The sequence below is a fragment of the Armigeres subalbatus genome, chromosome 3, assembly GCF_024139115.2.
Source record: "Armigeres subalbatus isolate Guangzhou_Male chromosome 3, GZ_Asu_2, whole genome shotgun sequence".
In the NCBI taxonomy this organism is placed as follows: domain Eukaryota; kingdom Metazoa; phylum Arthropoda; class Insecta; order Diptera; family Culicidae; genus Armigeres; species Armigeres subalbatus.
The window spans coordinates 102,747,079-102,770,438 of NC_085141.1; the positions used below are offsets into that span (position 1 = coordinate 102,747,079).

General features: G+C 40.7%; 2 protein-coding genes and 1 long non-coding RNA gene across 6 annotated transcripts; 1 reads left to right on the forward strand and 2 right to left on the reverse strand.

Annotated features, from left to right (window-relative positions):
* Positions 1–105: 105 nt before the first annotated feature.
* LOC134225436 (dynein light chain Tctex-type protein 2B-like) lies at positions 106–1,088 on the reverse strand. 2 transcript variants are annotated; one of them, XM_062705518.1, is made up of 2 exons: positions 713–1,088; positions 106–635 (listed from the first exon to the last, which is right to left on the reverse strand). In XM_062705518.1, exons 1-2 carry the CDS (start codon positions 888–890, stop codon positions 334–336), a joined length of 480 nt encoding a protein of 159 aa, XP_062561502.1. In that variant the 5' UTR covers positions 891–1,088; the 3' UTR covers positions 106–333. The 2 variants fall into 2 exon arrangements, with proteins under 2 accessions (XP_062561502.1, XP_062561503.1); XM_062705519.1 differs by having other exon boundaries at positions 106–590; positions 713–1,075.
* Positions 1,089–1,424: 336 nt separating this feature from the next.
* LOC134219141 (thymidylate synthase) lies at positions 1,425–20,783 on the forward strand. Its single transcript, XM_062697839.1, has 4 exons — positions 1,425–1,544; positions 1,615–1,984; positions 19,979–20,325; positions 20,391–20,783. Exons 1-4 carry the CDS (start codon positions 1,542–1,544, stop codon positions 20,598–20,600), a joined length of 930 nt encoding a protein of 309 aa, XP_062553823.1. The 5' UTR covers positions 1,425–1,541; the 3' UTR covers positions 20,601–20,783.
* LOC134219503 (uncharacterized) lies at positions 7,742–18,471 on the reverse strand. 3 transcript variants are annotated; one of them, XR_009981585.1, is made up of 4 exons: positions 15,831–18,471; positions 15,031–15,284; positions 14,198–14,905; positions 7,742–8,139 (listed from the first exon to the last, which is right to left on the reverse strand). It is a non-coding gene; the product is annotated as an uncharacterized LOC134219503 (long non-coding RNA). The 3 variants fall into 3 exon arrangements; XR_009981584.1 differs by having other exon boundaries at positions 14,969–15,284; XR_009981583.1 differs by having other exon boundaries at positions 14,198–15,284.
* Positions 20,784–23,360: the final 2,577 nt, after the last annotated feature.

Sequence of the window (23,360 nt, forward strand, 5' to 3'; positions counted from 1 at the left end):
GAGTATGTACGATAAATATATGCCAACGTGTAAACATTTTGAGGAAACAATGCACCGTTATGGTGGCCGCAAAAGCAATAAAAAAATGAATTATTTCATTTCATAATAGTTGTTATCTTTTTTTCGAACACCCTTTTGGTGATGCTTTATTCGAAGCTAATGCCTTTATAATCTAAACATATACTGATGCAGCCTGCTCAAATTTTTGTTCAATTAATAGCTATATGATGTTCTTCTATGCATTGCATAAGTGAATAAGGGCCAATCTAAATCTAAAATCACACACAGCGATAAACGCAAGACAAACTTAGTATATAGAGTGCGCTTTCGGCTTCAGTACAAATACAGCCCAAAAACGGTCACGATGCAGAAGATAGTGGCATTCTTGAACTCGCCGGACGTTTGATTGTCACACTCGGCATCCCACCGGCAGCGGGCAATGTACTTGCAGCCGGCTCCCAGCTGCTGACCGAGCACAACCTGGACCACATGCTTGTACCGTTTCATCTCCAGATCCTTCACTTTTAAGCTTATGTCGTCGGCTAGCGTTTTGGTCCATCGGGCTGCATCCACGGCCGTGTAAGTTTTTCCTACAAAATCAAAAGTCTGTCGGACTGAAGATTCATGTGGATCCACTATCCCTCCTCTCTATATTAGATCATTTCCTTCCAAAAGCGAAATTTTTGTTTAACAACTTAATTATAAAACTTACCGCCTAGGGTATCGGTCAGAACTGTATTAATGATCTGCTTGATTTTCTCAGACATGAACGTTTGTTCCAATGTTGGTCGCATCTGATAGGTGCTGGGAGTTGTTTCGACGGTAGCCGCCTTTGCGTCTGGATCCGGACAGGGCCGTTCAACTTTTAGTAGTTGATCTTGTTGAAGCATTTTGGTTGTTGTGTTACAGGTAAACACTTTTCTTACAGAAATTAAGAAAGGTTAAAAGCACTAAATTGTTGTTTTCCTCTATTTTATTTCGAATCCATGGTTTATTTTCATGGTTCCCTTGCAACCCATTAGGCTTTCTGCGAGCGTGTACGCACACGCACATTTCACTCACACTTTTACTCAATTTGTTTGCAACCACACGAGCAGTTGTCACGGCAAAATCAAATATGGGATTGTTTGCAACCACGAACCATGCGTTCGTGTTGGTGAGAAATGTCGGCGAGACCCTAATGGGTTTCTAATGAGATTCTCGATTCTCACAGAGTGAATATAAATGTGTGAGTGCCGATAAAAGGAAAACAAACACGCGGCAGTGTCACATGAAAAGGCCTATTGTGAAGACCCGGCAGTGTCACATGAAAAGGCCTACAGTCCGCGAGCGCGGGAAAAAGGCGGGAACTTGAACGGTCAGTTCTATCAGAGTGAATGTAAATAATGTAATTAATTACATACACTCTGAGTTCTATATTATGACAGACAACACAAAAAAAGGCGGGAACTCTTCAATGTAAAGAACCGTTTTATTTGTGAAGAGGGAGCCGGAGCATACTATTTAATATTCTGTTTTTATTCGTGATAATTGGCTTATAAATGGTAAATAAGTTTAAAATCTTGGTAATGGTTCATTCTAATAAACGAAGACTTCGTTTGAAACTGTATTCAGGCTGCAACAATTACCCAAAATGGTTTGAAACCGTCTGATTCTGGAAAATCTGCGGAGATGAATGTGCAAGAGATGCAGTATTTGGAGACGATCCGTCGCATAATCGACACCGGCTACAAACGAGAGGATCGCACAGGAGTCGGTACTCTATCTATTTTCGGAACACAGATGCGATACAGCCTTCGTGATAACATAATTCCTCTACTTACAACCAAGCGTGTATTCTTCCGGGGTGTAGCAGAGGAGCTCCTTTGGTTCATTCGTGGAAGCACAAATGCCAAGGACTTGCAAGCAAAAAATATACACATCTGGGACGGGAACAGCACACGGGAGTTTTTGGATGCATCAGGGTTCATCGATAGGCAAGAAGGTAAAGTTGCCACCACATAACATTGTTAAAATTACTATTATGAACGGGGTTAACGGAAGACTGCAATCAGATACTTTGGAAGAAGTAATCCCACGTATATACTGCCGTGAATCGCATATTTGTCCCACCCAGGGAAACCAGCAAGGATGGGACAGATATGCGATTCATGGCACAGGGTGTCGACTACCTGGAAAAACCTGGAAAGTCAGGGAATTTAATTTTGGACCTGGAATGTCAGGGAAAGTCAGGGAATTTTGATTGAGGTCAGGGAAAAAAATCACAAAACCCAATATTGAAAATTTATAGTGATTTTTTTTTAAATTAGAGCAATATACTAAACTAAGGATACTTCTGACAATGAAACTCTGAACCAATTCTAACATATTGAAAAAGGACCAATGAAGGTACTGAAGCGTCGGACCAAAATTAATATAGCGTTTTAGCTGGTGGTCAGACTGCATAGCCGATAAACAATACTCCGAGGCAGTTACAGTCGACAACAACCTCCACCATCAAGCTATAAAGCTTATTTTTTGTGTGGCCGTTGGCAGTCTCTAGACTAATAGTCTACTTCGGCCCTTTTCATGGTCCCCATGGTAATCAAATTTGTTTCTATTCATCACTAAGCAATAACAATCATCAATCGCGAGAGTCATTCCTTATGAAGTTATTTGGATTTACTTATGATGTAGGAAAATTTCATTTAATGCGATATACCGTGATATGTCCTAATTTCGCGCGCGCCCTTACTTACAAAATTATTTATTACAAAATCATTTATTTTTTTCAATTTTTAGGTACCAGTCAAAATTGAAAAATCTGTTGGATTACAAACTATCATTGTTGTTAAATGTTTTTCACGAAAGAATTTGAAAAACAAACTTGGTTTAGTACACCAAATAAAATTATTTCAATTTGGTCCTATCGACCGCCATATTTGCTTGTGCTTAGCACAGAGACGAAGAACATGACCCAAGTAAACAAACGATTTTACTGTACAAAAGTGGCTACTTTTTGGAAATATTTGTATCCATTATGCTGGATATGTGTATTCGTCATTACTATTGAAAAGTGTGAAATTTTATGTATTTTGTGTTTATTTAGACTTTCGCTTTGTGCGCGAAGTTAGGCATATGAAAGTAATTAGGGTGCCTAATTTCGTTTATTGTTGTTGCGTAGTTTCATTTGCAACATTCTAATGAAACAAAAGCAATATATAGGCACAGGACAGTTATACACTGAATAGAACCCAAAGAGTTCAAATCCCTTACACTTTTTATCTAATTTTCACCGACATCGACTAATGTTGACTTGGAAAATCTTATAGATTAGTGCCTGAAATAGCTATCGAATCCGATGTCTAAAATGATGCTAAACTTGAGTCAAGGATAAAACTACAGCAGCTTTTTCGATAATGTATATAATATTGAAGATGTCTTATATGAAACACATATTTGAAGATGTCCTATGTAAGAGATAGCGGAATTTAAGACTTTCATACATGATGTCTCTAAAATTAACACTTTTTTTTAATACACCAGTTAAACATTGCTCATACATTGCCTTTTTTCCTAAAATACGGTTTATATTTCAGAAGAAAATGATATATTAGGAATTATGACTTGGTCAACTAAAATTCATGAAGTAAAATCTAAGCAAAGCTCCAGAGGGTCGAAATATAGGGGCATACCATTTCGACTAAAGAATGGGTCACTGACGGCTGTCTGATACCGTTATCTGCATATTTTGAACAATGGATGCATGCTTCTATTGATCAACTGATTATATTTCATCAAACCAATAACGATATTCAATTCCAAACATGAGCGAAGTTAGGAACATTTTTGCGCGAAATAAGGAACTATCCTATTTTCATGCGCGAAATAAGGAGCGTACAACGGTTTCAGATTCATACCGCAATTTTTTCAATAGTAGGAAAGTTTGCAAGTAACATTTTTTTGAGAACCTAGAATCCTTCTACTACGTGATGCAGTAGCAAATGTTCCCAAATGGTTACAACATGTTTCTCAATGAACGTTTTAACTTTGTCAGATCTTAAGTGCGCGAAATTAGGGTGCTTCACGGTATGTATCTAGATAGATTTGCAGACTACTGCTATATCAGTCAGTCAGTGACTAGTACCTAACCAACTATAATGAAAAACCTAATATATCACATTACCTTTTGATGAAAATGTAACGCCCAAATGTTTGAAAATTATCTAGTGAAAGCAGTGAAACTGAATCAAATTGCTGAAATAGGCCATAGTTCAGAACCGTTCAACAAACAATCATCAAACATGTTCAACCTACAACCAACAACTAGATATGTATTTGGAAGCTTGTTAAACGAAAACCCCGAATAGTATCTTTGTTGACCTGTGACGGCACTCCACAGCATCGGCATAATCTCCATACAATATTCTGTAGGAAATGTTTTAAAAACCTTTCGGGAATGATTTGCTTATAAAGTCATTGGTCGATCCTCACGTTCTTAGGTGGTCAAATTAATGGTCATGTGAAGAAAATGATTGTGAATAAAAGCATCATATGGTCTACCTCATGTACGTATGTGGCGATGGTCTCAATTAAACCAAATTAAACGTTACTCGGTACTCCATAATTATGCTCGGACAAAAGAGGAGGATATATTCACCCATATTCTTGTTTACGTACGAACGCGCTTTCGAACGAAAGTTGAAGTGCATTCTCGTTTACGCCAGCAAAATCAAATGGAGGAACGGTTCGAACGAATCGCATTCGTTCGAAAGTATCGTTCGTCCGTAAACAAGAATAAGGGTGATTGTTGTCAATGGTAATGTTTCAGTTTTACATTCGCTGTTTTTGATGTTTATAAAACAATTTTATCAGAAAGTATTCTGGTTAATCTTTGAGAATTTAGGTACTTCAGAATTACTTCAGAATTCTGAAACATAAAAAAATCGCGAAGTATTTAAAAAAGCTGTCACGATAGTTTTTATCCTGGAGCTCTTCGATGGATGTTCAGTAGACTTTTTAAAAAGCTCTGCTCCAAAACTTGGTAGATTATATCTTATTCATGTTTTAATTGAATGTCTTCGTGAAGGGATTCATATAAAAAAATATGGAATCTTCTGACATATTTCCACGAGTTCTTCAAAATACTCTATTTGATGTTCCTTATTAAGTTTCATTGCTTGTTGCAATTGTCTGACATCTAGTTGATAGTAGTTGAAATTTCTATAAATAAAATAATGCTGGAACTCCAAGACTATTTTTAAAAACATCTAAAAATCGTAAAAAAAGAGTAGGTGTAGCTCCCCTTAGCATTTGAGACTGGTTATGCCCTTTCTTAAAAAAAAACCTATTTTTTTGGATATTTCTCCATGGGACCATTGCTTTATTTAATCCGTAGGCCACAATCGACCAAAATTAAACGACCTCAGTGTGTTCAGACCAAATTATTTAAAGTATTGCAGTGGTTAGAATCTGGGGGCTGCGGATAGAGTCAAAACGAGTGTCAAAAAATCTCCAAAGTCAGCTGTCAAAAAGTATCCATCGCATCGAGAGAGGTTTTGTGCATTTTGAGCGTAACCGAGAGAGTACACGTAAAAATTAACTGATACTAATTATAGCTCATTTCGAACAAATTTCACTTATCTGACGTCATTTTAAATATATCAACGGATTCAACGGTATGAATTGATTTAATATTCGACACATTAATTTATACAATGCAGTAAACTGACGAAATCTTTGAAATTAATTTTATAAAGATAAACAAAATGATAATTCAATTTAAGAAAATCGTAGCGTGTACATTGAACACTGAGAGGAAATTTCCGAGTTTCAAGCAAAATATCTTGAAAATTTAATTCGATCGAGTCCGCAGCTCCCAGGTTAGAATGTTTTGCTGGGCTTGCTATAAGTGCTGCATAGATTTATGCGAGCTTGTAGGAATTGCGTTCTTGATTATCTGGGAAGATTTCAAGCAGTCCTTAACTATTTTTAGAAGTCTAAAGAGAGACTGAATAAGAATTCCAGAGTGAATGTAATTAAGAGTGGCGACACTGTCAGAATTGGAACAAAATTCATCTGTCATTCCCATACAAAATCGCGTTCCAAACGAGCAGGAGACCTGTCAAATGCGGCACATGTCGCCACTCTTAATTACATACACTCTGAAGAATTCTTACTCCGTAAGTGTACTTGAGAGCTAATGAATGTTCCTCGATATTCACGAAAATCAAAATACCTACTCCGTAAGATTTTTTCCATTTCCAGAAATATAATGAAAACTTCAACGATTTGAAGAAGTCCGTCAGCAGTAATGGAGGTCTATTGCGACTCCAGGGAGTCCGTGAGAATTCCCAATGGTGGATGAAGGTACCAGAAAACTTATAACATTATTTGAGTCAATTTTGGAAAGATGCGAATTATGAAAATCTTTCAGAAGTTCTGCGTACCGTCGTCAAGGGTGACAATGGGTCAATTGGGGTGAGAATGGGTCACTGTTTCAACTACTTAGAATGATTGTAGTATGGATTGAATATATCTGAGGGCAAGAAGACTAAAATATAAGAGACCTTTTCGAATGGTTTTGCTCTACGACCTCAGGGCTACCGGTGAGAGCGATGACCCATTCTCACCCCCAGACCCATTGTCACCCGGTACTTGAATACTTGTGAACAACCAGAATTGCCTATGATATTCTACAAATCCTTAATGTTCTGTTTCTAGAAGTGATTAGGCTTCCAGTAGCTCAGGAACTCATATGGACTTCAAGGATTTACACATGCAGAGATTTTCATACGCTTCTAGGAATTGAAAAATGTTCCGGAAAGACGTAATCCTACGTAAAAAAAAACACATTTTTCATACCTGGAATTTTTCGAGGAATGGTCTGGAAAGTCAGGGAATTTTATTCTCAGATTTGAGTCGACACTCTGATTGGCAGTATAGGATATTCAAGTGGCAATTCTTTTAAATTCACTTCTAGCGCTAATGTTGTGCCTTTCTCGTATACAAAGTATATAGGGGAAATGTTCCGATCTCCATCTCACTGTACATATATCCATCTCATCGCTAAACAAAGAAATACGGCACCAAATTCGTCGCTTCTATAGATAGTAGAATCTATTCCACTATCTATAGTCGCTTCTTTTTGTCAACATGCGTGCTCACTGCTGAAAAAAAATCACAAAAATAATAAACAAACCAAATTCCTTTCCATTGCTTTGTTTTTGATGGGATTGAAATAGGAGCTATGAGATGAAGTGGCAAACCGTTCCTCTACGTAATGGCTACATGATCGCTCCAAAAATGAACTTTTTATAGAAGGCTCGTAGACCCATATAGTGTTATATATCGATCGACTCAGCCCTCTAAGAAATCTGAGTCCGACAGGAGCTTGACATCAAAGTGAGGATCAGTGAGACAAAGTCCGATCTGAGTCTCAGCAGAGCAAGAGGATCCGCCTTACATCTCGCGATTCTGCACCGTTTGCGTCGAGCCCGTCTGACTTCGAACATGCGAAATGGTTTGACGTTTCAGCCTGATATGGGTCCGATGTCTTGCTATGGAACGTCAAGCAACATCGAGCTCCTGCGATTGGCGCTTCTTCTTATTGTTTTTGTTTTCTTTCATGAAATAGAGCTTGTTGATGTCTAATCATCCTTCACTTTCAAGCACATAGAAAGGATAGGATTTCCTATGTGCTTGAAAGAGAAAGATTATTAGACGTCACCAAGCTCTCATACAGAGCTGTTGTTGTTTACAGTGACTTTTTTTAATCATCGTTTATTAATAAATAATTATACATTAGGGCTACAATAAGAACAATTATTATCATCAAAATGTTAATGTAGTAAGTAGGGCCGTTATGCATCGATCCATCTTAAACATCATATGTCGTCATCCATCATCGTCATCATTTGGTTTTGAATGTGGTGCTCTTCCGGGATCAGGACCAAGCATCATCTGCAGACGACAAATCCAGTTCAGTTAGGGATCCTCTCTGCCAGATGAAATCCATCGTATGTCGGTGACGGAGGGAGGAATTCAGTATGCCGAAACGATGAAAACAGTCCGTCCGAAGTTGTGCGCTTTGATGGATCCTCGATAGGGTGTGTTTTGTGTGCACCGGATAGTTTTTGAAATGCGCAGAAAAACGGGAAACTAAATAATAGTGAAATAAGATTAATATTGTAGCAGACAAATCAAGAATGTATTTTTTCTTTTGCATTACAGGTGCTATCAAACGTACTTTTCATTGCCCGACATGCGCTGCAAAATAACCAAATGCCCGAAAGATTTCCCGAAGAATTACCTGGAGGATTTGCCGAAAGATTTCATGAGGAGTTCCCGTTGGGTTTCCCGGAACACTTCCACAAGGATTTTATAGAGGACTTCCCGTAGGATTTCACAAAGGTAATCCCGGAGAATTCCTGAAGATATTTCCGGAGAAGTTCCCTAAGGAACTCCCAGAAAAAGTCGTAAAGGGGTACCCGGAGGAAGCACTTCCCGAAGTATTTCCTGGAGGAAACATTTCCTGCAGGACTTTCGAAAGATTTCATGAGGACTTCCCGTTGGGTTTCTCGGAGCACTTTCAGAAGGATTTCATAGAGGAATCACGAAGGTAATCCTGGAAGAATTTCGAGAGAAAGCCATAAAGAAGTCCCGAAGAATTTCGTAGAGGACTTCCATGGAACACCCGAAGGATTTCATAGAGGACTTCCCGAAGGTAATTTTGGAAGAATTCATAAAAGAATTTCACGAAGAATTCCTGTAGGTTTTTCCGGAGGAGTTCCTTAAGGAACCCCTAGAGAAAGTTGCGAAAAAATACCCGGGGGAGTTTCTGGATCACTTTCCAAAAGGTTTCCTGGAGGAGTTCCCGAAGGATTTTCCGATGAAATGGAGGACTTCCTGGAGAATTACTCCAATTATTTCCCGAAGGAAATCTCGGAAGATTTTCTGGAGGTACTCCCGGATAAGTTCCCAATGGATTTCCGGAGAAAGTCGCGAAGAAAATTACAGGAGGAATTCCCCTCAGCGAATTCCATCGGGAATTTCTCCAGGGATTCCTTCGGGAAATCTTCCAGGGATTCATCTGGGCATTGCTCCTAGAAATTATCCGGGAGTTGCTTCTGGAATTTCTCCAGGAATTCCTCGGCGAATTCTTTGTTAATTCTTCCGAGAATTACTTCTGGAATTCCTCATCGAATCCCTTTGTGAATTCCTCTGGAATTTTTTTCGGGAATTCCTCCGGGAGTTTCTTTGGGAGTTCCTCCGGGCATTGCTCCTAGAATTTCTCCGGAAGTTGCTCCTGGAATTTCTCCAGGAATTCCTTGGTAAATTCCTTCGGGAATTCGTCCTTGAATTCCTTCGGGAATTCCTCCAGGAATTCCTTCGGGAATTCCTCCAGGAATTCCTTCTGAAATTCCTCCGGGAATTCCTTTGGGAACTCTTCCGAGAATCACTTCTGGAATCCGCTGGAATTATTTTTGGGAATTCGTCCGGGAGTTCTTCGAGAATTCCTTTGGGAATTCCCTTGGGAATTCCTTTGGGAACTCTTCCGAGAATTTCTTCTGGAATTCGCTGGAATTATTTTTGGGAATTCGTCCGGGAGTTCTTCGAGAATTCCTTTGGGAATTCCTTTAGGAATCCCTTTGGGAATTCCTTCGGGTATTCCTTTGAGAACTCTTTCGAGAAATTCTTCTGTTATTCGCTGGAATTATTTTTGGGAATTCGTCCGGGAGTTCTTCGAGAATTCCTTTGGGAATTCCTTCGGGAATTCCTTTGGGAATTCCTTCGGGAATTCCTTTGGGAATTCCTTCGGGAATTCCTTTGGGAATTCCTTCGGGAATTCCTTTGGGAATTCCTTCGGGAATTCCTTTGGGAATTCCTTTGGGAATTCCTTTGGGAATTCCTTTGGGAATTCCTTCGGGAATTCCTTTGGGAATTCCTTCGGGAATTCCTTTGGGAATTCCTTTGGGAATTCCTTTGGGAATTCCTTTGGGAATTCCTTTGGGAATTCCTTTGGGAATTCCTTTGGGAATTCCTTTGGGAATTCCTTTGGGAATTCCTTTGGGAATTCCTTCGAATCCTTTAGAATTCCTTCGAATTCCTTTGGGAATTCTTCGAATTACTTTGAATTCCTTCGGGAATTCCTTCGAATTCCTTTGGGAATTCCTTCGGGAATTCCTTTGGGAATTCCTTCGGGAATTCCTTTGGGAATTCCTTCGGGAATTCCTTTGGGAATTCCTTCGGGAATTCCTTTGGGAATTCCTTCGGGGATTCCTTTGGGAATTCCTTCGGGAATTCCTTTGGGAATTCCTTCGGGAATTCCTTTGGGAATTCCTTCGGGAATTCCTTTGGGAATTCCTTTGGGAATTCCTTCGGGAATTCCTTTTCCTTCGGGAATTCCTTTGGGAATTCCTACGGGAATTCCTTTGGGAATTCCTTCGGGAATTCCTTTGGGAATTCCTTCGGGAATTCCTTTTCCTTCGGGAATTCCTTTGGGAATTCCTACGGGAATTCCTTCGGGAATTCCTTTGGGAATTTCTTCGGTAATTCCTTTGGGAATTTCTGCGGTAATTCCTCTGGGAATTCCATCATGAATTCCTTTGGGAGTTCCTTCGGGAATTCCTTTGGGAGTTCCTTCGGGAATTCCTTTGGGAGTTCCTTCGGGAATTCCTTTGGGAGTTCCTTCGGGAATTCCTTTGGGAGTTCCTTCGGGAATTCCTTTGGGAGTTCCTTCGGGAATTCCTTTGGGAGTTCCTTCGGGAATTCCTTCGGGAATTCCTCCGGGAATTCCTTCGGGAATTCCTCCGGGAATTCCTTCGGGAATTCCTCCGGGAATTCTTCCGAGAATTCTTTCGGGAATTCCTCCGGGAATTCTTTCGGGAATTCCTCCGGGAATTCCAGAGGAATTCGATGGTGAATTCCCGAAAAAATTCCCGGAGGAATTCCCGAAGAAATTCCCGAAGGAATTCCCGAAGGAATTCCCGGAGGAAACTTTTATATGAATCAGATTATATCTCCCAAATTATTTTGTGAAATTCTCCGTAAATTCGCAAATTCTGCTAGGAATTCCTACGGGAATTTTCTTGAAAATTCCCCCTAAAAATTTTTCAACGGGAAATTCCTTCGGGAGCTCCGGCAATTCCTCCAGGAATATTTTCAGAAGTTCCTTTGGAATTTCGGGAATTCCTTCGAGTATTCCTTCTTTTGGGATCTGGAATTCCTCCAGAAATTACTTTGGGAATTCGTCCAGGAGTTCTTTCGAGAATTCCCCCAGAAATTACTTTGGGAATCCTTTGGGAATTTCTCCGGGAATTCCTTTGGGAATTTCTCCGGGAATTTCTTTGGGAATTTCTCCGGGAATTCCTTCGTAAGAACCCTTCGGGAATTCCTCCAGGATTTTTTTCGGGAATTCCTCCGGGAATTTTTTCGGGAATTCACCATCGAATTCCTTTGGGAACTCCGCCGGGAATTCTTCAGGGAGCTCCTTCTAAAATTCCTCCGGGAGTTCCTTCGGGAATTCCTCCGAATTTCCTCCAAGAATTCCTTCGGAAATTCCTCCAAGATTTCTTTCGGGAATTTCTCCAGGAATTCCTCCAAGAATTCTTTCGGGAATTCCTCCAAGCATTCTTTCGGGATTTCCTCCAAAAATTCTTTCGGGAATTCCTCCGGAAATCCCTCCAGGAATTTCTCCGGGAATTCCTTGGGTAATTCCTTCTGGAATTCCTTGGGTAATTCCTTTGGCAATTCCTCTGGAAATTCCTCCGGGATTTCTTTGGGAATTCTTCCGGGATTTCTTTGGGAATTCCTTCGGAAATTCCTCCGGGTATTCCTCCGGGAATTCCTTCGGGAATTCGTCCTTGAATTTCTTCGGGAATTCCTTCTGGAATTCCTCCGGGAATTACTCCGGGAATTCCTTCGGGAATTTCTTTGGGAACTTTTCCGAGAATCACTTCTGGAATCCGCTGGAATTATTTTTGGGAATTCCTCCGGGAGTTCTTCGGGAATTTTTTTGGGAGTTCCTTCGAGAATTCCTCCGAGAATTCCTTTGGGAATTCCTTCGGGAATTCCTTTGGGAATTCATTCGGAAATTCCTTTGGAAATTCCTTCGGGAATTCCTTCGAGAATTCCTTTGAGAATTCCTTCGGGAATTCTTTTGGGAATTCCTTTGGGAATTCCTTCGGGAATTCCTTTGGAAATTCCTACGGGAATCCCTTTGGGAATTCCTTTGGGAATTCCTTTGTGAATTTCTTCGGTAATTCCTTTGGGAATTCCTGTGTGAATTCCTTTGGGAGTTCCTTCGGGAATTCCTTTGGGAGTTCCTTCGGGAATTCCTATATGGGAGTTCCTTCGGGAATTCCTTTGGGAGTTCCTTCGGGAATTCCTTTGGGAATTCCTTCGAGAATTCCTCCAGGAATTCCGCCGGGAATTTCTTCGGGAATTCCTCCGGGATTTTTTTCGGGAATTCACCATCGAATTCCTCTGGAATTCTTCCGAGAATTCTTTCGGGAATTCCTCCGGGAATTCTTTCGGGAATTCCTCCGGGAATTCCAGAGGAATTCGATGGTGAATTCCCGAAAAAATTCCCGGAGGAATTCCCGAAGAAATTCCCGAAGGAATTCCCGGAGGAATTTTCGAAGGAATTCCCGGCGGAATTCCTGGAGGAATTCTCGAAGGAATTCACAAAGGAATTCCCGAAGGAACTCCCAAAGGAATTCCCGAAGGAACTCCCAAAGGAATTCACACAGGAATTCCCAAAGGAATTACCGAAGAAATTCACAAAGGAATTCCCAAAGGAATTCCCAAAGGGATTCCCGTAGGAATTTCCAAAGGAATTCCCGAAGGAATTCCCAAAGGAATTCCCAAAAGAATTCCCGAAGGAATTCTCAAAGGAATTCTCGAAGGAATTCCCGAAGGAATTTCCAAAGGAATTCCCGAAGGAATTCCCAATGGAATTCTCGGAGGAATTCTCGAAGGAATTCCCAATGGAATTCTCGGAGGAATTCTCGAAGGAACTCCCAAAAAAAAATCCCGAAGAACTCCCGGAGGAATTCCCAAAAATAATTCCAGCGGATTCCAGAAGTGATTCTCGGAAAAGTTCCCAAAGAAATTCCCGAAGGAATTCCCGGAGTAATTCCCGGAGGAATTCCAGAAGGAATTCCCGAAGAAATTCAAGGACGAATTCCCGAAGGAATTCCCGGAGGAATACCCGGAGGAATTTCCGAAGGAATTCCCAAAGAAATCCCGGAAGATTTCAAAAGAAATCCCGGAGGAATTTCCAGAGGAATTGCCAAAGGAATTACCCAAGGAATTCCCGGAGAAATTCCTGGAGGGATTTCCGGAGGAATTCCCGAAAGAATTTTTGGAGGAAATCCCGAAAGAATTCTTGGAGGAATTCCCGAAAGAATTCTTGGAGGAATTCCTGGAGAAATTCTGAAAAAATCCTGGAGGAATTTCGAAGGAATTCTTGGAGGAAATTCGGAGGAATTTGAAGGAACTCCGGAGGAATTTTAGAAGGAGCTCCCTGAAGAATTCCGGCGGAGTTCCCAAAGGAATTCGGTGGTGAATTCGAAAAAATTCCCGGAGGAATTCCCGAAAAAATTCCTGGAGGAATTCCCGAAGGGGTCTTACGAAGGAATTCCCGGAGAAATTCCCAAAGGAATTCCCGGAGAAATTCCCAAAGGAATTCCCGGAGGAATTCCAGAAGGAATTCCTCCGGGAATTTCTTCGGATAAATTCCAGAAGCAATTTCGTGAGGGATTCCCAAAGTAATTTCTGGGGGAATTCTCGAAAGAACTCCTGGACGAATTCCCAAAGTAATTTCTGGAGGAATTCCAGATCCCAAAAGAAGGAATACTCGAAGGAATTCCCGAAATTCCAAAGGAACTTCTGAAAATATTCCTGGAAGAATTGCCGGAGCTCCCGAAGGAATTTCCCGTTGAAAAATTTTTAGGGGGAATTTTCAAGAAAATTCCCGTAGGAATTCCTAGCAGAATTTGCGACGAATTTACGGAGAATTTCACAAAATAATTTGGGAGATATAATCTGATTCATATAAAAGTTTCCTTCTGGAAATCTACAAATAACTTTTGGGAATCCTTGGAATCAGAAGATTTCTTCTGTAAGTCTGCGGATCCTCTCAGGATAAATGAGTTCTTCTTCAACCAATGCAATCCAATCAGTTTCAGGACTGCTTACAAAGAATTCTACTTACCAGCTAAGCCATGCACTAGTTTAGGCACGTATACATTCTACAGTACAGAGCAACTTGATCGCACCGGCTGCATTTTTACCCATCAGTTAGGGCTACGTATTTACAACATTGCTCTCGAATTCACCCTTCGGGTCCGTCCAGAAGTTGTCGATCGCAGGAATCATTGAAAGAGGCTGTACGCTCGCCGACAACATTGTTGTTTGAATTGTTTGGAAGAGGTCCACCGGCTTCACTGGAGCCATCTGGAACCGCGGACTTTGGCCTTCCTTCGCCGTGTTAGTCAATGTGAACAAAACCAGAACTACTCGAAAATCTTCCAGCGGTACCAAGGAGCGTAGAATGGCAGAGCTCGCAATGATTCGTTTTTGCCTTCTTTTATCACCGATGCATGCGGTACACAACGGCCCAACGGATTCACCAGCGTTCAATAGAAGCACAGAACGGCAGCTCTGGTATTCATGTAATCTTTGTCGTCATCTCTCTCTCTGAAAGAGGATGCGAGAAGCCCAGACCAGTGATCGTATCTTCCGCCTCATCCTGCTTCTTTCTACGCCTTGAAATTTTCGGACCCAAGCATTCCGTACATCGGATCAACAGACAAATGACAAGATTAGCGTTCTCCTCTACGCTTTCATCGTTGACCCAAACACAGAAGCGCAAGAAATGTAGATAGCGTTCGATAGTCTGTCAATAAGCTTGACCAACGGCCTACAATTCGAGAAAGCGGTCGTTAGTTAATTACTTTCCGAAATTCACGCAGCTGATACTTACAAGAACATATTTTTAATGGAGACGCCGATCGGATCCCGGTTGTGCAGCAGATTCATCTCAACCGTCAACCTCGTTGGAAGAACTGCAGCTGACAAACGGCTAAGTAACTTGGAGTACGACCTAGTTCCATTTGGAGGTTTGCTTGTGGCTTCAAAAAGGTTAGCAGAGAACAGCTTGGTCTCCGGTTCCATCAGAAATACGTGGGAGATCTCCTTCCCTTAACAGGCGAAGCGAATCGTAACCGTGGCCATATCGGAAAAGCATCCAACGAACATTACTTGTAATGCTCCTTTTTCCAGAGGCGTCCTGTGAAGTCCTGTGTGAGATATTAGATGGTATTAGATCTCGATTATTAGATTAATTATTAATTAGTATATAGATTAATGGTATTAGATCTCGCATGATTTTTGAAAACGTCGAATATCCAAAAGAGAGCCTTCCTTTGCTTACTTTCGCTTTCGATTATTACAATGCCACACAAACATTTAGGTCGGATTTTTTAGCAGAGATCTGAAGCAATTAACTAGCATGCTGAGATGAAAATATTGCACATTTTAGACAATATTGCGATATTAGCGAAAGAGAGTTTAATGAAAGAGAATTTTTCATATGGACATAGGTGCCGTACACATATTACGTAAGCACTTATGGGGGGAGGGAGGGTCGGTCTATCTTACGCTCCATATAAATAAAAAATCATCTGTGCGAAAAAAAATTACAAGGGGGAGGAGTGGTCGAAAACCCAGAAAATATGCTTACGTATAAGTGTACGACCCCGTACGACGTTTTCAAAGATCATGCTAGCAGTTGTAAATGGTTTCCATTTTAAACAATTTTATCCACAAATCACTGTTCTACTTACACTTCAGGGGTTTTTTATTCTACTATTTGATCCTCTACATAGATAGCAGCACGACGGACTTTGTCCTGACTGAACTCCTTACTGTGTACGTAAGACCCAGCCAACGTATAGACGTGGATTGTTCGTTGATTAATTTCAGGCATCCGGCATCGTAGATTTCACTCCCGAACGACACGACAGCTTGTGGGCTGCCCATAGATTTGCGATCTGCGATCGGCAAACATCTTTGCTGCTGCTTGGATACCGGCGTTTAAAGCTGTTGCAACTTCGGTGAGGTTCCGGTCCATCCAGCATGGTTAGCGCAGTGGCAGCGGCAGGTTTTGACAGAAAATACAACTTACTATTAAAACTCGTTGCTGCGCTCTTCATTCTGGGGGCCCTTTTACGGTACTTCAGTTTCTCCTTACCAAAAAAGCCGAAACAAATCACGTCATGTTTCTCTCGTCATCCATTTACTGATCCGAGTAAGCATTCTCCTGGTCGGACAGGTACATTAAGTTTTCCCCGTTAATCTCAATCCCTGGTGGAATTAGCGTTTCACCCGGAGGACTTCCCGATGAGCTTCCCGCAGAATTAACGGTAACGGTGACACAGATTCTACCGGTTCTTCCTCTTCGGAGTTATATTTCCCGGAATGAGACGCATTTTTTTTTTCCAAAATCGTCGATTTTCACTTTTTTCGCGACCAGACCGAACCGAACAACGAAAGCAACTTGTTCACAAAGCAAAGTCAAAAAGAGCAAGAAGAAAAAAATTCGAAGTTGCTCTTTTCAAAACTATATCTTTTGTTTCATTTACTCTTACATCGTAAATAACAAACGTCAAAACATGATGACTTTGATTTTCGGTAAAAAGGGAGAAAAAGAAGAAGTTTATTTTCGCCCGACCTCGATCCATCGAGGGCGACGCTGAGAGGGAGCTCGACGAATTGTGGTTATGTCTGTGCGCAAAACACGTATAAAAAAATCATTCATTTTTTATGCACTTATCCTTTACCGATTTGCTCGCATTCGACGCAGAATCCTGTCCCATTGTTTCCTCTCATAGTCTTCCCTTAATTCAATTGATTTGACTCTGAGATATTTGACTGAAGCATCTCCCCTGTTTTTTCTAATGACTATACTGCCCATGATCGCATATTGGTACCATATGAAATAAACATCGAATGAAGAAAATTAGGAACAAACATCAAGGAAAAAGGGACTCACATGCGGTCATTTTTTATCTGATACAAACTGGCTTGATATTTTTTTCGATTTTTCCTGAATAAGTGTTCTTATTTAACAGTTGCATTCGATAATATTCTGATGAATATGACCATTACAGATTCTAGCTCGAAAACGACAAAACTGGTATGCGATCACAGACAGTGTAATACATGTTGCTGATTTCTTATGAATATAAATTTATTCTCCTTTTCATTATAACTCTGTCACTATTCATTTCATTTATTTAGTCTACATCTAAACAGATAACACCGAATCAACAATTTGACGCCACAATACACTGTTCGAGGCCGCATCTCTCCATCCTCGGATACGCCCCACGCTCGCCAAGTCGTTTTGCACCTGGTCTCGCTCGCTGCGCTCCACGCCGTCTCGTACCTGCCGGATCGGAAGCGAACACCATCTTTGCAGGGTTGCTGTCCGGCATTCTTGCAACATGTCCTGCCCATCGTACCCTTCCGGCTTTAGTTACCTTCTGGATACTGGGTTCTCCATAGAGTTGAGCGTGCTCATGGTTCATTCTTCGCCGCCACATACCGTCTTCTTGCACACCGCCAAAGATGGTCCTAAGCAACCGTCTCTCGAATCGTCACTAGTTTGAATCTAGCCTGGTTACGAGGTTTTGTACGTGATACCATCACACATTAGGACTAATCTTCTAAAAGACGGTCAAAAACCACCTTTTCAAAGTGATCAAAATTAATAACATGGGCCACGCATTGTTAGTATAATGCTTGGCGATTATGCAAACACAGTTTTAAGTCATTTTAATCTGGTGGATCTCACGCTTACGTTTACAGTCCAAGCAACTTGAGCATGTTGTTGACGTCCAATTCTGTTAAATCTTGTAACATTCATTTTACTGGTTCAATGTGGTGGCCACAGTGCATGCATTACCCAAACCTTTTATATTTGGCATCTTTGCAAAGTGTAGTCCTACTAATATAGCCACACTTTGCCGTAAATCGCAAGTCAGTCCCATCTGCATTTTAATCAATTTCTCGCTTAACTTTTGAAAAGGACCTAAGTAACATTTTTTTCATGAATTAATTTGAATAGCGCAATCAACAGAAAAACATGAAAGCTTTCCATTGCAGTACTCAAATTAATTCATGAAAAAAATGTTACTTAGGTCCTTTTGAAAAGTTAAGCGAGAATTTCTTTTTGAAGCCACTTTTTATATAGGGGAAATGACGGCTTTGGCAGGTTTTGTTCTATTATTGCCAGGGGGGTTTTTGTTGACCAAATTTTATGAAATTCGGCCACAATATTCTTTGATATGTAAAGAATGTTTAGGCCAAATTTGAGCATAATTGGTTATATGACAATAATGGAACAAAACCTGGCAAAGCCCTCATTTCCACTATATATATATATATATAAGGAGCTATGCTAAAAAAAATTATTTATTTATTCAGACTAAGGCCGAAGAGGCCTGTGCGGTATATACACTCTAACTTTCACCTATTCAGTGACCGAGTAAAATTGTATTGCCATCTCTTTTCCTCTCGCGGAAATTTTACTCAATTTCCGTCAAAAGCAGGATTACTCATGGTTTTGAGTTGTCCTGCTTTTGACGGAAATTGAGTAAAATTTCCATGGGATAGAAAGAGAGAGCGATACAATTTTACTCAGTCACTGAGTAGGTGAAAGTTAGCGTGTAAGAGTCTTCTCCATTCGGCTCGGTCCATGGCAACACGGCGCCAACCACACAGTCTGCGGAGGATCCGCAAGTCATCTTCCACCTGATCGATCCACCTTGCCGCTGTGTATCTCGCCTTTTTGTGCCCGTCGGATCGTTGTCGAGAACCATTTTCACCGGGTTACTGTCCGACATTCTGGCTACGTGCCCGGCCCAACGCAGTCGTCCGATTTTCGCGGTGTGAACGATGGATGGTTCTCCCAACAGCTCATGCAACTCGTGGTTCATTCCGCCTCCTCCACGTTCCGTCCGCCATAGATGGTACCCACTAGAGGCCTGACTAAGAGAAACGCGGATAGAAAATATGACTGCCAACACTGCATTCAATCTTCTTCATCAAAGAGCAACACATGACAAGGAAGAAATGGTTTATGTAGATAAAATCTCACAATCCGCTATTTAATGTGTCCACATCACATGACAATAGAATCCAATAAACAATGCAATTTCATTTCAGAATCTATAAATGACTTGCATATATTATTGCTAACTAATGGAAAATGCATTCAAATTTGTTTATTTAAAAATGGCATAAAAACAAATTTAGTCGTTTTCAATATTTGAGCCAACATTTTGGCTGCTTTAGGTCTCCCGTTCGATTGACTGCTGTTTTTTGACGGTTCGATTGGCGGCACATACCTATCCGCGTTTCTCTTATTCAGGCCTCTAGTACCCACCATAGATGGTACGCAGCACTTTTCTTCAGAAAACTCCAAGTGCGCGTTGGTCCTCCACGAGCATCGTCCAGGTCTCGTGTCCGTACAGGACTACCGGTCTAATGAGCGTTTTGATGATTGTCAGTTTGGTACGGCGGCGAATTCTATTCGATCGAAGCGTTTTGCGGAGTCCAAAGTACGTACGATTTACTGCCATGATGCGTCTCCGAATTTCTCTGCTGGTATCCTTATCGGCGACCACCAGTGAGCCCAAGTACACGAATTTTCAACCACCGATAGAAACTCGTGGTGGGTGGCTTGCGTTGTCTTCTCTTGAGCCTCTTCCTATCATGTACTTCGTCTTCGATGTGTTGATGACTAGTCCAATCCGCTCAGCTTCGCTTTTCAGTCTGATGTAGGCTTCCTCCATTCTCTCAAAGTTACGTGCCATAATATCAGTGTTGTCGGCGACTCAACTTTGTTGTATGACTTCAACTTTGTTGTATGACTACAACTTTGTTGTACGAGAAACGCAAAAATTCTTATATAAATGCATGTTTTCAGGTGATCTAGGTCCCGTGTACGGTTTCCAGTGGCGTCACTTTGGAGCCAAATATAAAACATGTTACGACGATTATACCGGAGAAGGAATCGATCAGTTATCAGAAGTGATCAATCGAATAAAAAACAATCCCAATGATCGACGCATCATCATGAGCGCATGGAATCCAATTGATATACCTCAGATGGCCCTTCCACCGTGTCACTGTTTGGCTCAATTTTTTGTAGCAAATGGCGAACTATCTTGCCAATTGTATCAACGATCGGCGGACATGGGACTCGGAGTACCATTTAATATCGCTAGTTATGCTCTGCTAACTCATATGATAGCACACGTTACTAGTCTGAAGGTAGGGGTTACATAAAACAATTGTATAGCACTTTTTCATGATAACAACAAATGCTGTTTTTGCAGGCAGGAGAATTGGTTCATACTACTGGTGATACCCACGTGTATCTTAATCACGTTGAGCCATTGGAAGAACAACTTCGAAGAGTACCCAAACCATTTCCAAGGCTGCACTTCAAACGAAATGTGCAAACTATTGACGAGTTTCAATTTGAAGATTTTGAAATACGTGGATATGATCCGTACCCTACTATCAAGATGGAGATGGCCGTATGAAAACAAAATATACTGCCTTTTCCAGCTCTCGATAGACTCGGGCAGTGCTTTCCCATGCTCTTCATATTTTATGTTTCATTTAGTTTTAATTTCAAAATCACTACATATATTATCATTTGGTTGCAATTGGCTATCGTAAGAAGGTTACATAATAAAACGCTCATTTGTATTTTCCATACCATATCCATATTTCCGTTTAAAAATGCAATAAAAGGTTCGGTCGTGAGCGCTCTTGTCTTTGGTCCATAACTTTGGCCCTAGTTGATAGTTGATATCACGGTAAAGCAATAAAACACTTTTTCGAAATCGAAACTTATCGAAATATCAAATGTCCATATTCTGAATGAAACGAAATATTTTCTTCTTAGGCTTCCAATTTGAAACTATTTAAAATTTTATACAAAACGAAGCTTATTACGGATTTTATTTAGTAAATTTTTGTTCACATTATAGGAATTTCCAATATTGTTACAGAAACGAAATGAAATGTATTCAACTGATTTGCGACCAACAGCAAAATAATCCAAGAAGCAGCCTCCACTGAGAAACTTTGATAAGGGTGCGGCCAGAGTAGACGCGAAGTGCGAAGCGAAGCGAAGCGTCCATACGATTTGACAGCTCCTTATTATTGATTGTTATTCCTTTGTGTGCAATTTTCGCGCCGCGTCGCGTAGACGCGTTTACTCTGGCAGGCACCTAAGACGCATTCTTCAAAAGATATTTTAGTTACTAGATAAAGATTGTCGCTGTCGTCGCTGTCCGGAACATCTTTTGCTGGCGAGGATAGGGGAGCTAAATGTCAAAGAAGGAAAATCCATACGATTTGACAGGTATGTACAACACATGTTTCGGACAGCAGAACAAAGGGAACCAAAGCGACAATCTTTATCTAGTAAGACGATCCCCACCAGTGCGTAAATAAAGCCAAAATAGCAACCTCCATCATGACGCGAACTCGCACCGGTCGTTGGTAAACGGGTTTGGGAAATGTAAACGCAACCTTCGGTGAATAGCGAGTTGGCAAATTTGGCGACCCGCTCCAACCGTTGCCAAACCATCACACGGAAATATAGAGTAACGCATAAATAAAAAAATGTGCCGCCTTCTGAAAAATTGTTCGGTTATTCATCATCAAAACCATTGTGATGGGGGTCAGTTTAGTTTGGATTTCAACTGATTGGCGGCGCTAGTGCATATGAAATAACCTGATAGGTTAGATATCTCGAAATCTGGAATTTTTAGAATATTGGCGTCTTCTACAAAGTTGTTCGGGTGGTCAAAACCATCATGATGAAAACAAGTTTAATTTGAAATACAACCGCTTGGCGGCGCTAGTGAAGCTAAAAGGTTAGATATTTCGATAGTTGAAATCTTAAGAATATTGCCGTCTTCTACAAAGTTGTTCGGATGATTAAAACCATCATGACGAAAGCAAGTTCAGTTAGTAATACAACCGCTTGGCGGCGCTAGTGTATTGGAAATAACCTGATAGGTTAGGTATCTCAAAATATGTAATTTTTAGAATATTGCCGCCTTCTACAAAGTTGTTCGGGTGGTCAAAACCATTATGACCAACGCAGGTTTAGATTAAGATATAACCGCTTGGTGGTGCTAGTGTATAAGAAATAACCTGCTAGGTTAGATATTTCGAAAACTTTTAGAATATTGCCATATTCCACAAAGTTGTTCGGGTGGTGAAAACCGTCATGATGCAAGCAAGTTTAGTTTTAAACACAATCGCTTAGCGGCGCTAGTGTATAAGAAATAAACTGATAGGTTAAATATCTCAAAATCTGGAATTTTCAGAATATTGCCGTATTCTACAAAGTTACTTGCCATAAGACGAGTTCGTACAATTCCATTTAATTCCACCACTTGGTTGTACCTTTGACAGATACTTATTTCGACTTCTACAGTAAGGCCATCTTCAGTGCCTCGTACTTGACTCGATTGGACTCAACTCGAGCGCCAACGAGTATTGCGGTTTCAAACTAAACTTCTGTTTTGACTACCCTTTTAAATCTTACATAATAACCAACCTAACAGATAATTCGGATAACTTTGTAGAAGATGGCCACTTTCTAACTCTAACGGATTTAGAAATATTTAACCTAACAGGTTATTTCTCATACACTGGCGCCGCTATGCGTATGAATTCCAAACTAAACTAGTCTCCATCATAAATGTTATGGCTACTCGAACAACTTTGTAGAAGACAAAGTATTTCTAAGTCTTATAGATCTCGAAATATCCACCTCACTATTGCATATAAGCTAGCGCCACCTAGCAGATGTGTGTCTAGCTAATCTGATAATCACAAAATGCATTACGCACATATTTATATTACAAAAGTTGGAGCGCGTTCTAAAAGATTTGAAAATAAATAAAAAAATTTCCTGATTTTATTTATTTCCGTGTTTGCCTCAATAGCAACCGGATATTCACCACCGGTGCGAAGCATGATTGCACTTCAACAACCGTGATAGAAACAACCGGTGCGAGAACAAGTGCATAAATAAAATATGAACGCATTTCGTTCCTATACTAGACACTCATTTGGATACACATCGGTGGGGATCGTCTAACTAAAATATCTTTTCATTCTTCCCTTTGGTTGGAGCTTATTGAGCATATCCTGTCGAATCAGGTAGGTAATCCAGTTTTTGATAAAAGTCCTTTACACTACGGGTGGGTCTCCTATGAAAGGCTAAAATTGGTGAGATGAAATAAATCACCAACCGTACGATATAGAGTACAAGT